Source organism: Eublepharis macularius, chromosome 13 (assembly GCF_028583425.1).
Source record: "Eublepharis macularius isolate TG4126 chromosome 13, MPM_Emac_v1.0, whole genome shotgun sequence".
NCBI classification, from domain to species: Eukaryota; Metazoa; Chordata; class Lepidosauria; order Squamata; family Eublepharidae; genus Eublepharis; species Eublepharis macularius.
The window spans coordinates 19825302-19843772 of NC_072802.1; the positions used below are offsets into that span (position 1 = coordinate 19825302).

At 42.7% G+C, this 18471-nt stretch overlaps 1 protein-coding gene across 1 annotated transcript in view; it reads right to left on the reverse strand.

The window, feature by feature from the left end:
* The window catches only part of RPS6KA6 (ribosomal protein S6 kinase A6), a 75063-nt gene that overhangs the window by 48535 nt on the left and 8057 nt on the right, over nucleotides 1-18471 (reverse strand). The window contains exon 2 of the mRNA XM_054995915.1: nucleotides 8949-9008. Within this exon, the coding sequence (XP_054851890.1) occupies nucleotides 8949-9008 (60 nt within the window). The remainder of the gene's footprint in view (nucleotides 1-8948; nucleotides 9009-18471) is intronic.

Below are 18471 nucleotides of genomic sequence, written 5' to 3' on the forward strand. Positions count from 1 at the left end.
TAAAACTCATACTTAAAAGCATAAACAATTGTGAAAAACATAAGGCAGGAAGGAAAAAATCACTGATGGAATGTCAGATTTAACAAAACATTTTTCACCTATGGATGGAAGATAGTGACAGAAGAATTTTGCTGGAGAGTGAGTGCCAGAGTTTTGGTGCCACAACTGACGAGGTCCTCTTGGGTTACCCACTACCTACTCTCAAAATGTGGGACGCACAAAGCAGGGCTTCGCCAGATGACCACGGCAGGGGGGAAGGTGTTGCACTGTTACTAGTAAAAGACAGTGTTTGTAAACAGCTGGATATAGGCACTTTTCAATTAAAGGGAAAATCATAATGTCTGCAGAAAAAACTTACTGTCTGAAAATATGCAACAAATGCAAGGAAAGGGGAACAGAAGAGGTAGAACTAAACACTTTTTCTTAATTACATATGACAAATGGTGCTCTCTCTCTCTCTCTCTCTCTCTCTCTCACTCACACACACACACACACACACTATATCAATATTTTCTTTGCTAAGCAGCCTCTCATGACACTGAAATCAAAGTAAAGATATACAAATCAAGCAAGTGTTCACCTCTTTATGTTCGCCTCCTCCCTTCTGCACAGAACCAGCAAGGAGGAGGGCTTTGGGTAAGACACTGTCACAGACCAAGAGCTCTCTGGGATGTAGTTAGAGGATCCCCAGAATTAGCTTCTTACAGTGGGCTGTGGGAAAGCGATTTTGACACACACGTCCCAGTTCCCTAGCGGCATGAGAGAAGTGTGTAAACACAGCTGCACTGTGCAAGCACAATCCCAATCTTGAACTGCAAGCTTGAACTCCATTTTAAAAATTAGGCTGCCCTACTGGTCACAGAGTATTTGATATATTTCATTTTTATATCTCCTGTCTTCCAAGGAATTCAGGTTATCAGACATGGCCTCCCCACAACTCTGTGAGATAGTTTAGGCTGAGAGAATGTGACCACGGAGGTTCATAAATGGGTGGGATCTAAACCCATTCCCCTGGTCCCAGACCAATGTCTACTACACCAAACCAGCTGTGCAAAGATAAATGTTAACATTAAAAGAGAGAGATCACATTCACAATATTGTGTGATCTGTTCCTACAAACGGCTGCACGTGCAAGTATGTACTCAGGGGATAAGACATGCCAACCATTATCAATACAAAGTTGCAAATGATGTTATCCAAACACAAAAGTTATCTTATCCCGGCACTGGCAAATAGATTGAGCAGTATAAATACTGGCAGGACTACAGGAAAAAATTGTAAATTCACAGTATATGCAAGGAAGCAGCTGAACAACATGAGCGCTCTAGCTATCTCATACCAAGGCCTACAAGATCAGGTCTACTGAATTTCTGTGTCATCTACATTACCATCCTATGCAGAGTTGCTCTAGTCTAAGTCCACTAAGGCCCCAACTACATGCTATGTTTAACATGGGCTCCTCCCAACATGGACTTGAAGGAGGGTGCCAGCAACAAGTTTGCCAAGCAAATTCAATTTAGAAGAGCAGCAAGAGACTGTTCCCAGCAGGTCAGGAATGTGGCACAGGGGGAAGGTGCTCCTGCCTTCCACCTCCGCACTATTTTTCCAACCCAAAATGGGGACATGGGTGTTATCTGGCCTATATTGCAGCCCCCTAATGAGGGCGCTTCCATTATGAGATAACCTACAAAGTAAGCTATCACTGCAACATACATATACAGTTGCCAGGTCCCTCTATCCTCTCAGCGGGAGGATAGGGCCTGGAACTTACCAGCAGCGGCGGCATGATGACATCACTTCTGTAAGTGATGTCGTCACGCCAGCCACGGGAGCGCTCCTGCGCTCCATTTTGGCTGGTTTGGGGCCAAATCGGAGCACAGGGATGCTCCCGCAGCCAGCGCAAGAGGTGGGAGTGCGCACACAGAGCACGCTCCAGGAGTTTGCCCCCTCCCACCGATCACTCAGCAATCGGCGGACAAGGGGGCAAATCCCCAGGAGTTTGCCCACCACCGGCAGGCACCTGGTAACCTACATACCTACACACATTTAACATTTTAGATACAAGTACAAGTTCTTCCAGTTACTCATGAAAAGAAGCAGAGAAGTTGTGAGCATATTTTCAAAACTGTGATCCATTTTAGATTAGAGTCATAGCAAAACTGCATCGTTTTTCAAGTATTTGCCTCCACCCATGACTGAAAAGCAAATGCCAGCACCTCAAAATTCCCAGTGTATACTAACATGTCAGATCCCCATTCTGCCCCTCACTTAAGATTAGAAGCCTTGTGAATATTGTTTTCAAGCATAATAAGTAGGCATCCTTTGCTTCAGGAAAATAAACTAGAAATGCTTGCATTCAAGTTGCCTAGAGACAAGGGGGAAAAAAACAGAAGACATATCAATCAGACCTAATGAAATTTTTAATAGCTGCTGATGTCAGACACAAGAGGAATATTCCACATTGTTGCTTTCATTTTTGTGCTCTAATAAATTCTAGAGGTGCGCAAAACAAAATAAACGAGCTGGAAATATGCATAGAAACCATTTCATTAAAGTGGCTCCTGGAATGGTGAACCAAATCCTGGAAACCAAGTTATAACAACACTCTCCCACCAAAAAGTTTCTGTTTTACTTCTTACTGGGCAGCGTCAGCAACAGACAGGCAAGGACTGGGCCAGCAGCAGCATTTTCTTTTCCTTATCAGCATTGTCTACCAATTGGATCTCAAGAGAAGAGAGCCCTTATGGTACATTATACCACCTAATTAACTCCATTGGTGGGAAGGTGGGATGTGCACAATGTGCATGACTGCATCTCTTTTGGGGTGCTAGCCAGGCAATGAGATTGTCTCCCTAACAACTGGGTCCCAGACAGGGGAGGAGCACTGGCCCCGTCCTGCACACCGGCTTCAGAAGTGCTTAATTCTGTTGGAGGAAAGGGGGAGTGTGCATCTCTGTGGCGCTACCTGGGCAATGGCATTGTCTTCCTGCCAATCGGATCCTCGCAAGCTTCTCCTGCAGGAAGTGTCCTGCAGCAGCAGCTCCAGTCCCTGCTATCCTTCCCCAGCTGCAGACTTTGGCGTCTCCACTCACCCCTCTCTCCAGTCAATCATGTTTTCCCTTCCTTAGCAAACCAGCCTGAGCCTGACTCGAAGGGATGAACACAGTGGCTGTCTTGCCAACACACATGCTCCTCTTCCTCAATATTACCAAGAGGAAAACTGTTTTTAAATGATTTTTCATTAACGGACTTCGATGGGGGGGGGGGATGCTCGACCATGTAGGGCGCTGTTTTACACTCTACATCAAGGGTTTCTTTCTGCTGTGTTTCAAGTCTGCCCACCATATGCTGTTATGGTAGGCAGTCAGGCTGGCTAGTTCTGGGTGGCCCTTGAAAATAAACTGTAAAGGACTGATTTGATTCTGTAGTCTTTTGGGGGACCAGTGGTTCGGGGTTGCAGGTGTATTCACAGCCCAGGTCTCTTCCCAACCAGCTCCATGTCAAAAGAACACATCTGGTGTTTCTCCAGATTAATGTTCATCGCTCCAAAGGGAGAAGGTACACAGCTGCACCTTCTCCCACTTATCAGTGCAGTGACAGAAAAAGGGTGAAAACAGAAAGACTGATCAGTTACTCTTAATGCATTACATTCCAAAATGAGAGAAGGAATATTTCTCATCCCCAGCTGCTGCAGGACTAACTTTTGTTGAAGTCTTCTCAGTACCAAGGAGCAGCCCCCCACCCACCCAAAGAAGAATAGGCTCATAATCAGACCATAAAAGCTTTGCTTTGCTCTAGGGAGCTTGTGCATTGCACAAAGCAGAAGGAAACATGGCAGCAACAGGCAACAGCAGGACAAAAAGGTAATCTTTTATTGGTACTAATCATCATGTAGAAAAAGAAAAAAGTGAGCACAAAGCAGGATTTTTTAAAATGTTGCTGCAGAGCGCTCATCTGCTTGGACACCAATTTACCAGCCAGCTTCTTGCCGTAGTGTGTACCTGCTGACACTTGCCTTCTTCCGGGTTCATTCTGTTGTGCAAGTGTGTGTGTGTGTGTGTGTGTGTGTACACAGGTGCACCCAGTATAGTAGAGGAAAAACTCAGTGGATTGATAGTTCAGAGGGAGATGTACTAATGGTCGGTACAATTTTTGGTTAAGTGTGAAAACAGCTGCCCCAGAGCCTCATTTTTCCACTCCCACCTTTTGAAAAGAGCAGTGTGAGCGTGAACAGCTGTCCAACACTTCCCTTGATGCCTTTCCCAAGTATTATTTGGGGTCCATAAACACTGAACCCTGTTGTTGTGCATAACCTCAAACTCGTTGGGTCAATGGTTTAAAGGGACGACTGTTCTGTGTGATTTTGGTGCCGTTAACTGCAAAAACAGCTGCCCCAAGGAGCCTTGATGGTCTCACTGCAAAGAATGAGTTTGAAACTAATGATAATGGGGGGGGGGATAGAGCCAAGCAGCCAATGCCTCACCTTGAAAAAAAAAACAATAGTAAACAGTTTGAAAACTCCAGATTCAAAACGGAAACAAAAATTTTCTCAGTGCACACCCCTAATAAATTTAAACACTTGCAGGAAAGATGGATTTCTAGCACATCTGTTGCATCTGCCACCCTCTTTAAGTCACCAAGTCCTGACATCACAATAGAGGAGAGAAGGACGGCTATCTGGCTCCTGTCAGCGGCCAAAGATCCAAGGACGACTGCTCACTGCGTTGCCTTTGCCCCAGCAAGAACCCCAGTAAGAAAGGTTCAGCTGAGCCCTTCCTGAATATAAATTGTGTTAAATCTGACACTTTGTTCCGGTTTTGACAAGGTAATCTTCCTCCTCCCTCCACTCCCTTTCCTTGTTTGTCTAGTTTTTCAGTTTGTAAGCCTGAGGGGCAAAACTGGCGTGTTTGTGTGCATTTTATATGTATATGAATAATTTATATATATACACACAATGATTGTTACCAGCAATAGGTATTACAAGTGTGGGACCCAGGGAGACTTCTGGGGGGGGGGGGTGGAATCTCATTTTCCTCTCCCCCACTATTTCCTATTTCCCTTCCATGAAAACTCCCATACCCTCTCTTCTTTTCCTGCATGTTTCTCCTTTCCTTCTCTCTTTCCCACCCACCAGCCAATCTTTATCTGCCCTCCCGTCCTCAGCTTTCCCTCTTTCCGTTCACCTGACTGCCTGTCTGGCCGAGCTGCCTGGTGCCAGTTGGGCCGAGCCCCGTTGCACAGCAGAAAACCTGCAAGGACCTGTATGAGGGGAGGGGTTCCCCATTGTATCTTCTTCCCCACACTATTTCCTCTTTCCCTTCTGCTTCCTTTTCTCTTCCCCAGCCACCAGCCAACCTACCTTCTACCTGCCCTCCCATCTTCAGCTATATTTATTATTTACTTCATTCATACCCCATCTTTCTCCACAACGGGCACTCAAAGTCGCTCACATCACTTTCCCCTTCCACATCTTTAAATCTAGGAAACAGGAAGATGGTTCATATCCTGAAGCCATGGTGATTGAGCAAACTGGCTGCCAACAAGTTTGCCAGCCTTTTCAAGCCCCAATTCAGTGCTCTGAGTATGTAGCCCTCTGATCCACAGACATGAAGAGCACTATTGATTTAACAATATTCTATAAGATTATTGCCCAGATTATCTGTTTTATGTAATGCACTGCTTATTTAATAACGATTTAAGAGATTATTAAGAAATGCAGATTCTTTTTTTAAAAAAATGAGTCTATTTGGAAAAAGGTTAGTAAATTACTAAAAACTAAGAAAGTCTAAGAATTGATCAGGTAAGTTAATATCACTGCGAAATTCTGTACACAACTGTGTATTCACACTCTTGGCTCCCATTTCCGATTTACAATTACCACATCAGAATGCATCACATGGCAGAACTTACCCACTAAACTTTCACAAATTGGCAGACTTTACCCACTAAACTTTCAACGGCTCGGTCAGGTCTGGATAGTAGATACAGTGACCTTTTATCTGTAGCATCCAATCCTCAAAACTTCTCTTACATTCTACTTCTTTGCTGTTCCCACTTTCCATCTAGGTCGCCCTTTTCTCATGCACCTTCACCAATAATTTCCTACATTTCACTCCACTAACTAGTTTATTCAGTCAGTTTGGAGAGCCAGTTTGGTGCAGTGGTTAAGAGCGCAGGACTCTAATCTGGAGAGCTGGGTTTGATTCCTCACTCCTCCGCCTGAAACCAGCTGGGTGACCTTGGGTCAGTCACAGCTCTTTCAGAGCTCTCGCAGCAGCACCCACCTCACAGGGTGTTTTGTTGTGGGGATAATAATGGCATACTTCGTAAACCGCTCTGAGTGGGCATTAAGTTGTCCTGAAGGGCAGTATATAAATCGAATGTTTTTATTATTATAAATAGTCTCTTGATCAGCCTCTCTAGTACTCATCTCCCTACCTCCTTTGACCTGAACATAGAGCAATTCCTCATTTTAAATGCTGCTGAGTTCCTTGAGAGCCCCGCCTCACTTCCGCAAGTGCTATGGCCATTGCCCTTTTCCTCACGCCTTTCTCATCTTTCATGGGACTCCAGTTTCATTGTCTATTCTGCACCTTGACTCCAGCAACTTGGTCACCCGCAGCCACGTTCCTTAGCTTCTTTTCCTCCACGGACCTCTTCCCAGGCCTTCGCCTTCCCCTCTAAGCTACTCTTGTCCACAGAGCTTTTGTGAGGCTTTTATCCCAGCCAAACGAGCGACTTTCTGTTCCCGTACAAGAGCTGCTCTGTAAACATTTCCTTGTTCCCTGTTCAAGAATATTCTGGGCCACCGAACTAGCCTAACCAATCTGCAACAGAAATTTTACTTCACAGTACAAAAATAGATTCCCAAATGAAAAAAAAAAGTTAGGAATATTCAACGTCTTCTAAATATATGGTTGAGCCAGAAAAGACTGTAATGAGGGCAAAGCCCTAGGAACCCAATAAAGCTATGATTATGATATCAAAATATTTTGTTATTTGCGTCTAACTCACCATGTGAATACACAAAATGTACAGTCAATCATATTATACAATATAAATACAAATCCAAATACAACAAGTCAATCAGGTATTACAATATAAATGCAACATGCATCTGTCCCATAATTTCTGCCAAAGGTCCAGAGCAATACTATAATCTGGATGTGCTGGAATAATGGTAGTCCATGAAATAATTCTTCCTCTAGTCCTCGTATCAGGATGGTCGATATAAAGGTAAATGTCCAAATTGCAATATCAGAAGAGTCTAGTAGGATCCCTCTGGATCTCCAGGTAAGTGGCAACGAGCCTGCCAGCTTAAAATTGCTCGTTTCGGTTTCCCTTCATCCTGGCCTCCTCTATACACATAATGGTCCCAGTCACACTCTCCAAATTGATATTTTCCGTTCTCAATCAATGCTAATTCACAGCAGGTGTATTTGGATTTGTATTTATATTGTATAATATGATTGACTGTACATTTTGTGTATTCACATGGTGAGTTAGACGCAAATAACAAAATATTTTGATATCATAATCATAGCTTTATTGGGTTCCTAGGGCTTTGCCCTCATTACAGTCTTTTGGGTTTGGGACCCCTCTCTTCCTTGTTGCTGTTGAGCCAGAAAAGATACATTAAAAATGCCTCTCTTCCAAAAATTGTGTATGTCTTACCACTACCACCACAAGACGCATACCTTAAATTCAAGGAAACAAAGTGTTTGATATATGTACAGTGGCATCCCGTAATCAGCTGTGGCCTTGACCTATTAGCATTCACACTGGAAACATTGACAATCAAGGCTACCTAATACCCAAGCACAAAGTTTCTCCTAAATTAAAATTACACATGTATTATTAATTATGTAGCACTTTTCAAAGTAAGTGAATAAAGGTAGGTGCCTACTATAGCAGCCATCAAGTTCAAGGCTGAGGTCACTAAGAAGACACTAGGATGCCAACACTGAGTGAAAAGGATAACGTAACAAGTGACTTAAACTTCCAGGTCAAGTATTAGAAACATTAGGTTGTCTCAAAAAAACAAGCAAAATTCTTCAGAGAAAAGTTCAGAGACCATGGCTTAAGCCACCAGACAATATCTGTTTCGAGATGCTGAAGGGCTAAATAAAAACAAAGTAAGGCCATATCACACGAAACAAATTTGGGGAAGTGAAATATATCAAGGTTCTAGATTATTCCCTGGTTGAACAGGACACTTGTAAACTGAAATATTTGGCCAAGAATGTTAGACCACATTCGCCTGGTATGTCTCAAAAAGTAATATCATGTTTCAGAAAGTTGTATTTAAATTCAGGACACATGTTGAGAAAGTTCTCTCTGCCATTTATGACAAAGTAGCTCAGGCACCAAAGCTTGAGAATCATCTCTACTCTCAGTAAGACTTTGCTGGCAGATGGCTGGGGTGGCAGGCAGAGGCGGCTCTGCGCTCCGCATGCTGCCCCAACAGCGGCTCGTAACTCCTGCGCCCGGCTGGGGACGTGTGGCAGCAGCGGCACGGGGCTGGCTGGCTGCAGCAGCTGTGGGCCAGCCACGCCAGCGCTGCAGCGCACACCTCCGCCCCCGACACCTCCTCTGGCGTCTCTCCAGTGCCCTTGCGCCCTGAAGCCACCGCCTACCTGGCCTCAATGGGCACGCCGGCCCTGTGCATATCTTGGAAACGCCTACACTTAGTGCACAGATTTAGAGGTAAGAGTACTCAACGTTCCCATCTAATCTCAGGATATTGGACTAAACCAGAAGCCTGTCAATTTCATGCTGGAGGAAGAACGGAAAAGTTTTCATACTTTTCATTTTTATTTATTTTACCCTCCAGAGGTTTGTTCGTTTGGTTGCTAGAAGCTTCTCAAAGAAAACTACATGAAATACGTTTAAACTATCTGATGGGGATTCCCATCATTAGAATTATGAACTATTATAAATGTACTTACATTATAGGAATATGGTTCACCCTCCTCCATAGGTTCATCCACCATTTTAATGCCATTCAGCTGCAGAAAGAAAAAATAGTAACACTGAAGAGAAATTATGAGTAATTATAAACAGAAACAGTATTCTTCCAATACACCCTGATCAAATAAAAATTTGATAGCTGAGGCTTAACATGTTTCTTCATTAAACATGAGCACGAATCGAAATACGAGTCAGGATCGATCAGTCTTGATCCCAGAGAAAGAATATGAAAAATTATAGAAAATAAATTTGAGAGCAAAAACCTGACAGTCACAATTATATTATCAATATTATTTTTAATCCAACTGCATCTGCTTATCAAATGAGGATCAATCAGTCTTGGATTGAATAGAGACTATGAATGGTTATCTCATTATCAGAAGTAACTGATTTCATTATCAGAAGCAAACTGATCCCTTTAGCAGAAGCCACTGATTGCATCTACTCCCCCTCCCCGCTCTCTATATCCCTCCCTACTCCGCCCTCCCCTCTCCACCTATATATCTGACCAGTTTCTTCTTACCCTCCATGCATCTGACGAAGAGAACTGTGATTCTCGAAAGCTTATGCTACAGTAAAGTAGGTTAGACTTAAAGGTGCTACTGGACTCTTTTCTAGTAGACAGGGGGAGAGGGATGAGCTGTTTCTGGTATTTGGAGTGAGAGAGAGTGGATTTGGGAGCTTTTGGCTGGATTTGCTGCTGCTTCAAGAGAGACTGAAAAGCCTCTTTCTTATTTTCGGCTCTTATCCTTGCTGGGCAGGTTGTTGGGCGAGGATGTCTTTTTTCCTCCACCCCACCCCAGTCTCTGGGCATTGCCTGGCTCGGGGGCCTAGTGTGACAGAGGCCGCCCCCCACCCCCCGAGCCCGTGGCACCCAGGGGAACAGAAGGGAGGCAGTCTCCCCGTCAGCGTATTGCAATTTTCACCAAACTTGGAGGGTGGCTGGAGGAGAGCCTGCTGAATTCTCCCTGTGAGTTTGGCATCTCTGAATATGAAGGGGGCCGTTGTAGGGCCCCAGGATCTGATGAATCATGAACCTAACAAATTGTTTCGCAAAACGGGACAATTTTGTAAAAGTTTGTGGTTCGCGGAACACAACGAACCATGAAACTCGGGGTTCTTTTTTTTGTTTCATGCCCATCTCTATTCTTCATCTTATAAACAATGTACAGGTCCAGTCTGTATGAACAAACTAGTGCTTTATACTTGATCCCAGAGAAAGAATATGAGAAATTATAGAAAACAAATTTGAGAGCAAAAACCTGAGTCACAATTATATTCTCAATATTATTTTTAATCCAACTGCATCTGCTTATCAAATGGCTACTATATTTAACAAGCCCAGAAAAGAAACTGTTATGAACATGCAAAGCACCTACAAATGCTGATTTAGATCAATTAGCTTCTAACTCACATTTTGAGTTGGTGAAAGCCTACTTTTCTATGTGAAAGAACAAACTGAAGGCAAAGGGATGAGATAGAATTATACATATAACTTGCCCAATTTATGAATATTTAAACTACTGTCAAACTATTTTGCAGCCACAGAGAAACACTGTTCTGACCAGTAAACCCTTGCTTCTAGAATATCCTAAGTACTGATTCTACTGAGAGCTAAACTACAAGAGATGAATTACACGAGGATGCTCACGTGAAGGGAGTCGCAACGTTAGCCAGAAAGCTGAGTTTTAAAAGACAGAAAAGTGGGAGTAGATGGAAGGCAGGCAACCAATGGAAACAGAGCAAAAGGATGACAAGCAAGGGCCAGTGGGATGTTTCCTTCTCCATAAGTCTGCGGGCATCTGCATTTTGCAACCCCTCTTGGGAAGTTGGAGGATCTGCTGACACTGTTCCAGCAGCAGCTGTTCTCTAATCCCTGAGGATGGCAACAAAGGTGAAGACGGTCCCATCTTTGTAGCTGTCCTAGGGCAAGCTGAAAACAATCTGCAACATTTTATTGTGGGGTCTTATTCACAAATGTTCTATATAAATCCAAATAAATATTACAAGGACCGATTAGTATACATGCTCGTTCATGAAGAACCAGGAAGTTGGAAATGTGATTTAACTCAATCTAATCTGTTTTAAATACTTCAAGAAAGCCAAAGGAAAAGAACTGAGCCCTACCAGCTCAAGCCACAGGATGCCAGAGTGCCAATAACAATTAGGTAGGGATGCCAGTCCTGCGCTGGGGGCAGGGGATCTCCACTCCCACCCTCCACCCCCCTGCCTCCACTTACCTGGCCAGCAGGGGGAACACACTTCCTGGAGTGCACCCTGGGTGGCATGGCGCACTCCTGCACACCACAGTGGCCCAATTTGAGCTGAATTCAGCCAGAATCGGGCTGGATTCAGCTGGAATTGGGCTGCTGCTAGTGCAGGAGCACTCCCACACTCCACAGTGGCTGGATTCAGGCCGATTCGGCCCTGGGGAGTGCAGAAGCACTCCCAGGGTGACGTGTGATGACGTCAGTTCCCAGAAGTGATGTCATCATGCACACTGGGAGCATGCATGCTGTGCGCGTGCACAAAAAGAAAAGTACAAGATAGGAGCTGGGTCCCACATCTCCCACCAGGCGGCTAGGGGGACCTGGCAGCGCTACCATTAGGACACCTGAAAAAACAGTTCACCATGGCTAGAAGGTTAATAGTCTTAAGGGGTGAGCAGGCAAAGTTTTCAAAAATCTCCTGCCTGAAAGTTAGATAGCTGGGGGGGGGACCCCCCCTCTAATTCTAATACACTACCTCAGTTTATTAAGAGGCATTACTAAGTATTTTGTAGCTAAATTTCCTTAAACAGACAAACATAAGGAGCAAGGCCCTGCCTCAACATGTAGAATGTATTAATTAAAAAAACTAGAATAACCTGGTATGGGAAATTATTCATTTTGAAATATCACACTATTCAATAAGTAGTCATTAACAAAATGCCTCCTCCCTAGCATGGTATGATACTCAAAGAAGCGCTCAAAACATCCCAACCAACTGGGATTCCTGGAACAAGTTTGTGTAGTTTCAATGTTAAAGACCTTTTCCAAAGAAGTCAAACTGTAAAATAGGTATCTATCAACAGAATCAGCTTGTACCCAATTTGTAAAATGTAATTCTTGAAGGGCTGAAAGTGGATCTAGATTATGTGAGAACAGGTAACATAACACTTCATTAAGTTAAATAAATTTTCTATGGGAAGTTATGGCATTTTGGAACCAATAATAAATACATTTATTTTGGGGAAGTTACCTTCAGAAAAAGAGACAAAGAGAACTTCCCCTATATACCACACTACAGACTCAGGGCTAGTGCTCTGAGCCGAGGTCCACTCTGACAAGGAACCCACTGCCTGACCAAAGATACCAAAGAGAGTATGAGCCCACAACGGTGTCATGCCCTGTGGAGGCTGAGTCAGTACCAAGTTTACTACCTAGATCAGAAGCTGCACACAAAATGCTGGTTTTAAATCAGTCCACCTGGAGCCCCTCTTACCAAGAAACAGGAGAGAATCCCGAATCCCACTGCAATGATACAAGGTCCACAAAAACAATATTCCTTTGCCCAATAGGATGGGCAATGAGATGGGCCAAATCACTCTCTTGGGCTCCTTCGGTCCCCACCAGAAGCGGCAATTGTGTGCTGATGTGGCCAAAAAGAACATACGTGTCACCCTAAGTGACAACAGGGACCCAGCAGGCACCTGGGATGATCTCCCATTCCCGATTTGGAGGGGCACCTGATTGTAGCATCTTAAATAATAATAACAACAATATTCGATTTATATACCGCCCTTCAGGACAACTTAAGGCCCACTCAGAGTGGTTTACAAAGTATGTCATTATTATCCCAACAAAACACCCTGTGAGGTGGGTGGGGCTGAGAGAGCTCCAGAGAGCCGTGACTGACTCAATGTTACTCAGCTGGCCTCAAGTGGAGGAATGGGGAATCAAACCCGGCTCTCCAGATTAGAGTCCCGTGCTCTTAACCACTACACCAAACTGGCTCTCCAAAGAGACAGTAGCAAAGGAAGTGAGTGGGTGACTGGAAGAGTTCTATCATCCACTTAACCAGAACCCGCAAACACTGTGAACCTTAGTTAAATTCAAAAACATTTTAAATCTACACATGCTCTAAACAAAACACAGTGGTGGAACAGGGTTAAATCTCATTAAACAACAGCCAATGACCGATATAGACATTCGCTCAGAAAACACAGAGTTCCACAAAAAAAATGTAAAAAGTTTGGAAATTTAGAAGCCAGGGGGAGGGGGTTGTTGAAAACTAGACACAGTATTTTATTAGCGGTTATTTCAAGATATAGAATGTGTAATTTAATGTAACGCGTGAAACTGTAGTGTTCTAAAAGAAATGTAAATGCATATTGTACTAATAAAATGAAGATACACACACACAAATAATTAGAGATTTTAATCTGTGCCATTTAGGAAAGAAAAAGTTGTAACTTGAATTCATCAGCACCACTGGAGTACACAAGGAGTACTTAACAATACAGAAACCTCCAAAGCCCACTTACCAAATCCACCTATGGGATAAATATACACACCACAAGAATCACTTTCTCAAACTGTTTCATCAAACTCCCTGAAAAAACCTAGCACATAGCAGATTGCAGTATAAATGACAATAAACTTAATACTGTGAGAGTTAGTGCGCCTAGAGTACACAATCTGGACTACAATCTGGAAGACTCAGGTTTGAAATATGGCTCTACCATGGACTTTCATTGCGTGACCTTGGGCCAATCATATTCTCTCAACCTAACCTACCTCACAGGGCCGTTGTGAGGATAAAATGGAGGGGAGAATGATGCCATTGGCTTTGGGTCCTCGATGAGGAGAAAGTCAAGGTATAAATGAATAAAATAAATTTTAACAATATTGTACTCTTCTGTAGCACACCATCATGACAACTGTAGTGGTCAAGAAAGTGTATACTAAGTTAGATATGAGCCTATTATGTCATTTCAATAAATAATGTATCTTTAAAACTACTAATGTAAAATTTCTCTCTCTAATTGGAATCAGTGATGCTGAAGTTCATATTCCTCCGGCTCAGAATACATAAGCACCAGTGATTCATAAAGCCTGTTTTCAATCATGAAGGTGAATATTAGGACTCTGCATTATTCTCCAGTTTGCACGGTATTCTAATTCACAGAAGAATGCATTCACAATCTACTTTCCTTCTCTCTCCGTTCAACCACCAATTCCACTTCTCTGCAGTGGTAGAAAGTGCTGTCAAGCTGAAGCTAGGTTATGGATTGGTGACCGCTGCTTTCAAAGCAAGAAACATTTTCAAAGCAAGAAACATTTAAAGATGATTTGCCATCGCCTGCCTCTGTGAGGTGACCCTGGTCTTCTTTGGTGATCTCCCATCCTTTACATGTGTTTTTGTTTTCAAGTTGTCACTGACCGTCTCTTAATTTTGGCATTCAGTTAATTTGGGGCTTTTATATAATTTATATGCAATTGACTCACAAAATTCACAATGAAAAATGCACACATTTTGGGGGGGGGAAATGGCAACAAAAAACAAAATTGAAAGGGTTTAACCTCAAGGAAGAAGCAAAATTCAAACAGGCCTTTTCAGATCAAACCAGCGGGGATGAGAAATTTGAGGGCATCCTTAACTGGAATCAGTTCAGAAACTCAACAGCTTCTGATCCTGAGCGCACGTTTTTATCTCCAGAGAATTCAGGGAACTCATCATTTGTACAGCTTGCAAAATAAAAGCTTCTCTACTCTACCACATTAACTTGTTTCTTAATTTGGTATATCTATTTCCAAACACAGACCAGATTCTTTCCCATGCTGTAGAATATGGAGGAATCTAAAGTAGACAAGAAGATTTAAGAGTTACATGTGTCTATGGATACAGGGATTGTCATTACTTATACTTTAGGCAGTTTTCCAGAATTCTGCATCTGACGAAGAGAGCTGTGGTTCTCGAAAGCTTATGCTACAGTAAAGTTGGTTAGTCTTAAAGGTGCTACTGGACTCCAGAATTCTGAAAGTGTAAAGAGAAGCTAAAAGGTATTTGAAAATACTTATTTAACTCATCTTTTTATTAAGATATGTGCTGAAATTACAGGAAATGTGAGAGCAAGGAAGACTTCTCATAGAAGGCAGGTTAACAGGAAGGAGATATTTAATTATTCCTCACTTTCCCAACCTACACCACCCCGTTCTTATCCCTTAGAATTGGGACCTTTGCATTTCCTTTTAACATCTACTTAAAATTTAAGGCTAAATAGTTTCCCCCAGATAGCCCCAACTAGTTCTGCTCCGATTTTAAATCCCTCAAAAAGCCTTAAACATTAACTTTTAGCAAAAGCTACAAGTGTTAACTGCCTTTTATAACATTACCAACAATTTTAGTTCTAAGCAAAGTCTTTTAGTTCTAAGCAAAGTCCACGATTTGATTATTTTCAACAGAACCATGATTTTGAAACCCTGTTGAAACACAGTGAAGAGCAAATTAAGTGGCTGCTGCTATCAATAAAATAGCTATCAATGAAATGCATCAATAGCCTCTTCTTACCACTACCACTTCTCACAAAGTAATTAAGCATTTATCAAAACTCAACTTCCTGTGTCCCTCACCTGCTAAGTGGCAGCAGCTTACACACATTCTTTTTTCCTTCTCTCTCTCCCTCTTTCTGTTTTAATGATTTGTTCAATGGAACTTGTCCTGGTGGCGCAACAAATATATGTACATCAGAATCTTCTTCAGCAACCTTTATCGGCATTACATCCATGTTAACAAAAACGCTCAACACAACCAGAACTCAGCCTACAAATACACAACTCGCCTCATAGAGTACATCAGAATCTACAGTAAGTTCAAGGGCTTGAACATACACAGGGGACTTGTTGCCTTTCCCTCTTCTTGGAACAGCAGACCATCACATCACATACTGGTTCTGAAAACCCTCACGGCTTCAAAAGCCAAGTGGCATGGGCTGCTCTTTGGGAAACGCAAGTCTTAAGATGCTTCCCTGCAAGGGAAAATGAATTGTGTCTATAGATCTATAGCTTTACACAGTTATACAAAGAAGCTACGAGCAGAAGGAAAACAGCTCTCACACACTTCTACAAATGCTTGTTCAGAATGCTAAAGCAATTCTCTCACTTGCACAGGAGATTGCCCAAGCTCTTCTGCATGATAGAATATCTTCAGACTTAGTTTTCTTTTTCTCAAACAAAGCTCAAGCACAAGGTGTAAAAACTGCCCCCCAAGCTTTCCACATTCAGAGTACACCTTTGCATCCCCTCATGTGAAAAAACCTGCCTATACATTTTCAACGTGCACACTAATCCATTGTTTCATATGCAGGCTTAAATTTGAAAAGGGAATCCAAAATATTTGCCAACAGCAATTAGCCGTGTAATAACTATAGAGAAATTTCTCTGTCTGTGGTCAACAAGAAATAAATTTCTCTTTTGGTAGTCAACAAGAAATAAATGTTACCATGTTAATAACTAGTCACCTGTTACTGGCAAGTCTCGCCTACAGTCAATCAGGAGAGAAAACCTTTGTAAACTAGATATTTGGCTCGCTCATTTTCTATATTCCCCTCTCACACCACAGCTTATAAATCTGATAGTAAAACTTCAGTGCAAGAGTAACGTTGGGGGTCTTAACTGCAAGTTCAGTCAAATCTATCTATACTTATATAGTCGTGTAAAAATAAAAGAAGTAACAACAGATGGGTTGGATCCAACTAGCTTTTCTGCCTGTAAAAATGGAAAGTGGTGTCCCCGTTGATCACCAAAACGAAGCTATGATGGGGATCACACTCGCAGATACAAAAACTATGTCATACGAGGGCTACTATAGTAAGGAGGAGTCCTTGGTGAGATTGAGCAAAAAATCTAGCTGGATAGTTGAATAGCCAATAGCTTCAACTATTTAAACATCCATGTAAACAGACTCAATAATTCTCCAGCATTCATATCTTTCTCAGGTCGTTATTTTTTTTTAATTATATGATGAAATATTAATCAAGTGTATCTATTTTTATCATTCTGATACATCAAAATACAATACCCACATGACAGAAGTAATTCTTTCAAAATACGTGTCACTAATAGAGATGGGCACGATAAAAAAAATTAACGATCCAGCTGATCGTGGATCGATGCCGGCAACGATCCCGAATTAATGACCCACACTGAGCATCTCCCGTTCCCGATCCGTGGATCGTGGAGGCAAAAGCGGAGGGCACCCCACTGTTCCCAGCGATACAGGAACGGTGGGTGATGCCGGTGGCATCTGTGTTTGTGTTTGGCCATCTGTGTTTGGCTGTCAGAGCTGCCTACTATCAGGGTTTGCAGGGATGAGATTGGAGTGCCCATGGCTACAGAACACCCCCTTCCCCCTCCCTCCCCTGGGTGTCTTCTCCCAACTTGTGACTGCTTTGCTGCTCCGTGGTTGGAAGGAAGCCCTGCTGATCAAGGAAAGCTGGGCTTCCATTTGGGTTTCCAGGGCAACAGAAGGAAGGCAAACAGAGCTCAGGCATTCCCCTGACTCCGTTGCCAGGGGAATAGATTGCTGGTGCCTGAGTGTCTGGATCCCTGATCCGAGCCCGGACGCCCCGATCCAGGCCTCTCCCGACCGCTGGATCGTTGGCCGTGGACGATCACGATCCACCAGGTCACAATCGCGCAATCGCCATTATCATGGGTTTTTTTTTTCCCGATCGTAATGCGGATCGTGCCCATCTCTAGCCACTAATCTTAGCAATTCCTGGATCTTCATATATTTTATTTCTTTGTTGCATAATTTTTTTAGCAACAGAGGGAAAGCATATTTTAAAGAAATATGGATATTAATCCATTCTGATAAAAATGTAGCATTACTGCTGTTAATTTCCTCCCTTTGGAAGTTTAATGCCACTGAAAACTTCCAAGATGATGCTTTCTATACTGCTCACTAACAATGGGCTATTTTGGTATTTTACAGCCATATGAAGCACAAGGCTTTCAAGGATGCCAACAGATGCATCTGAAATACAATGGTGGCACATAGCAGGCTATTTATTAATTGACAGAGAGTTTCAGGTGTCCCCAAACAAGTTACAAGAAGCAAACTGCTCAACCAAGCAGTTGAGCATTGGTACATTCCTGTAATTACAGGAAGGACATTGGTACATTCCTGTAATTAAGGCTATGAATCTCCTTCCTTGCTAATCAAGGCTTCCTCCCATCTCTCACTTCAACTTCAATGTTACATCATTTAAATTTTGCAGACACTTCTTTAACAATATGCAAGGTTAATAACACTCTTTCTCCTCTTCTGTTAAAGAGGTGACAAATCCAATTTGAAGATTCTTTGAAAAGTTTTCCAACTATATTAGTTTTAGATGGGTAGCCTCCGTTGGTCTGCAGTAGAACAGTAGGATTTGAGTCCAGTGGCACCTTAGAGACAAACAAGATTTTCACGGTAGAAGCTTTCGAGAGTCAGAGGTCCCTTCGTGCCTGAAGAAGG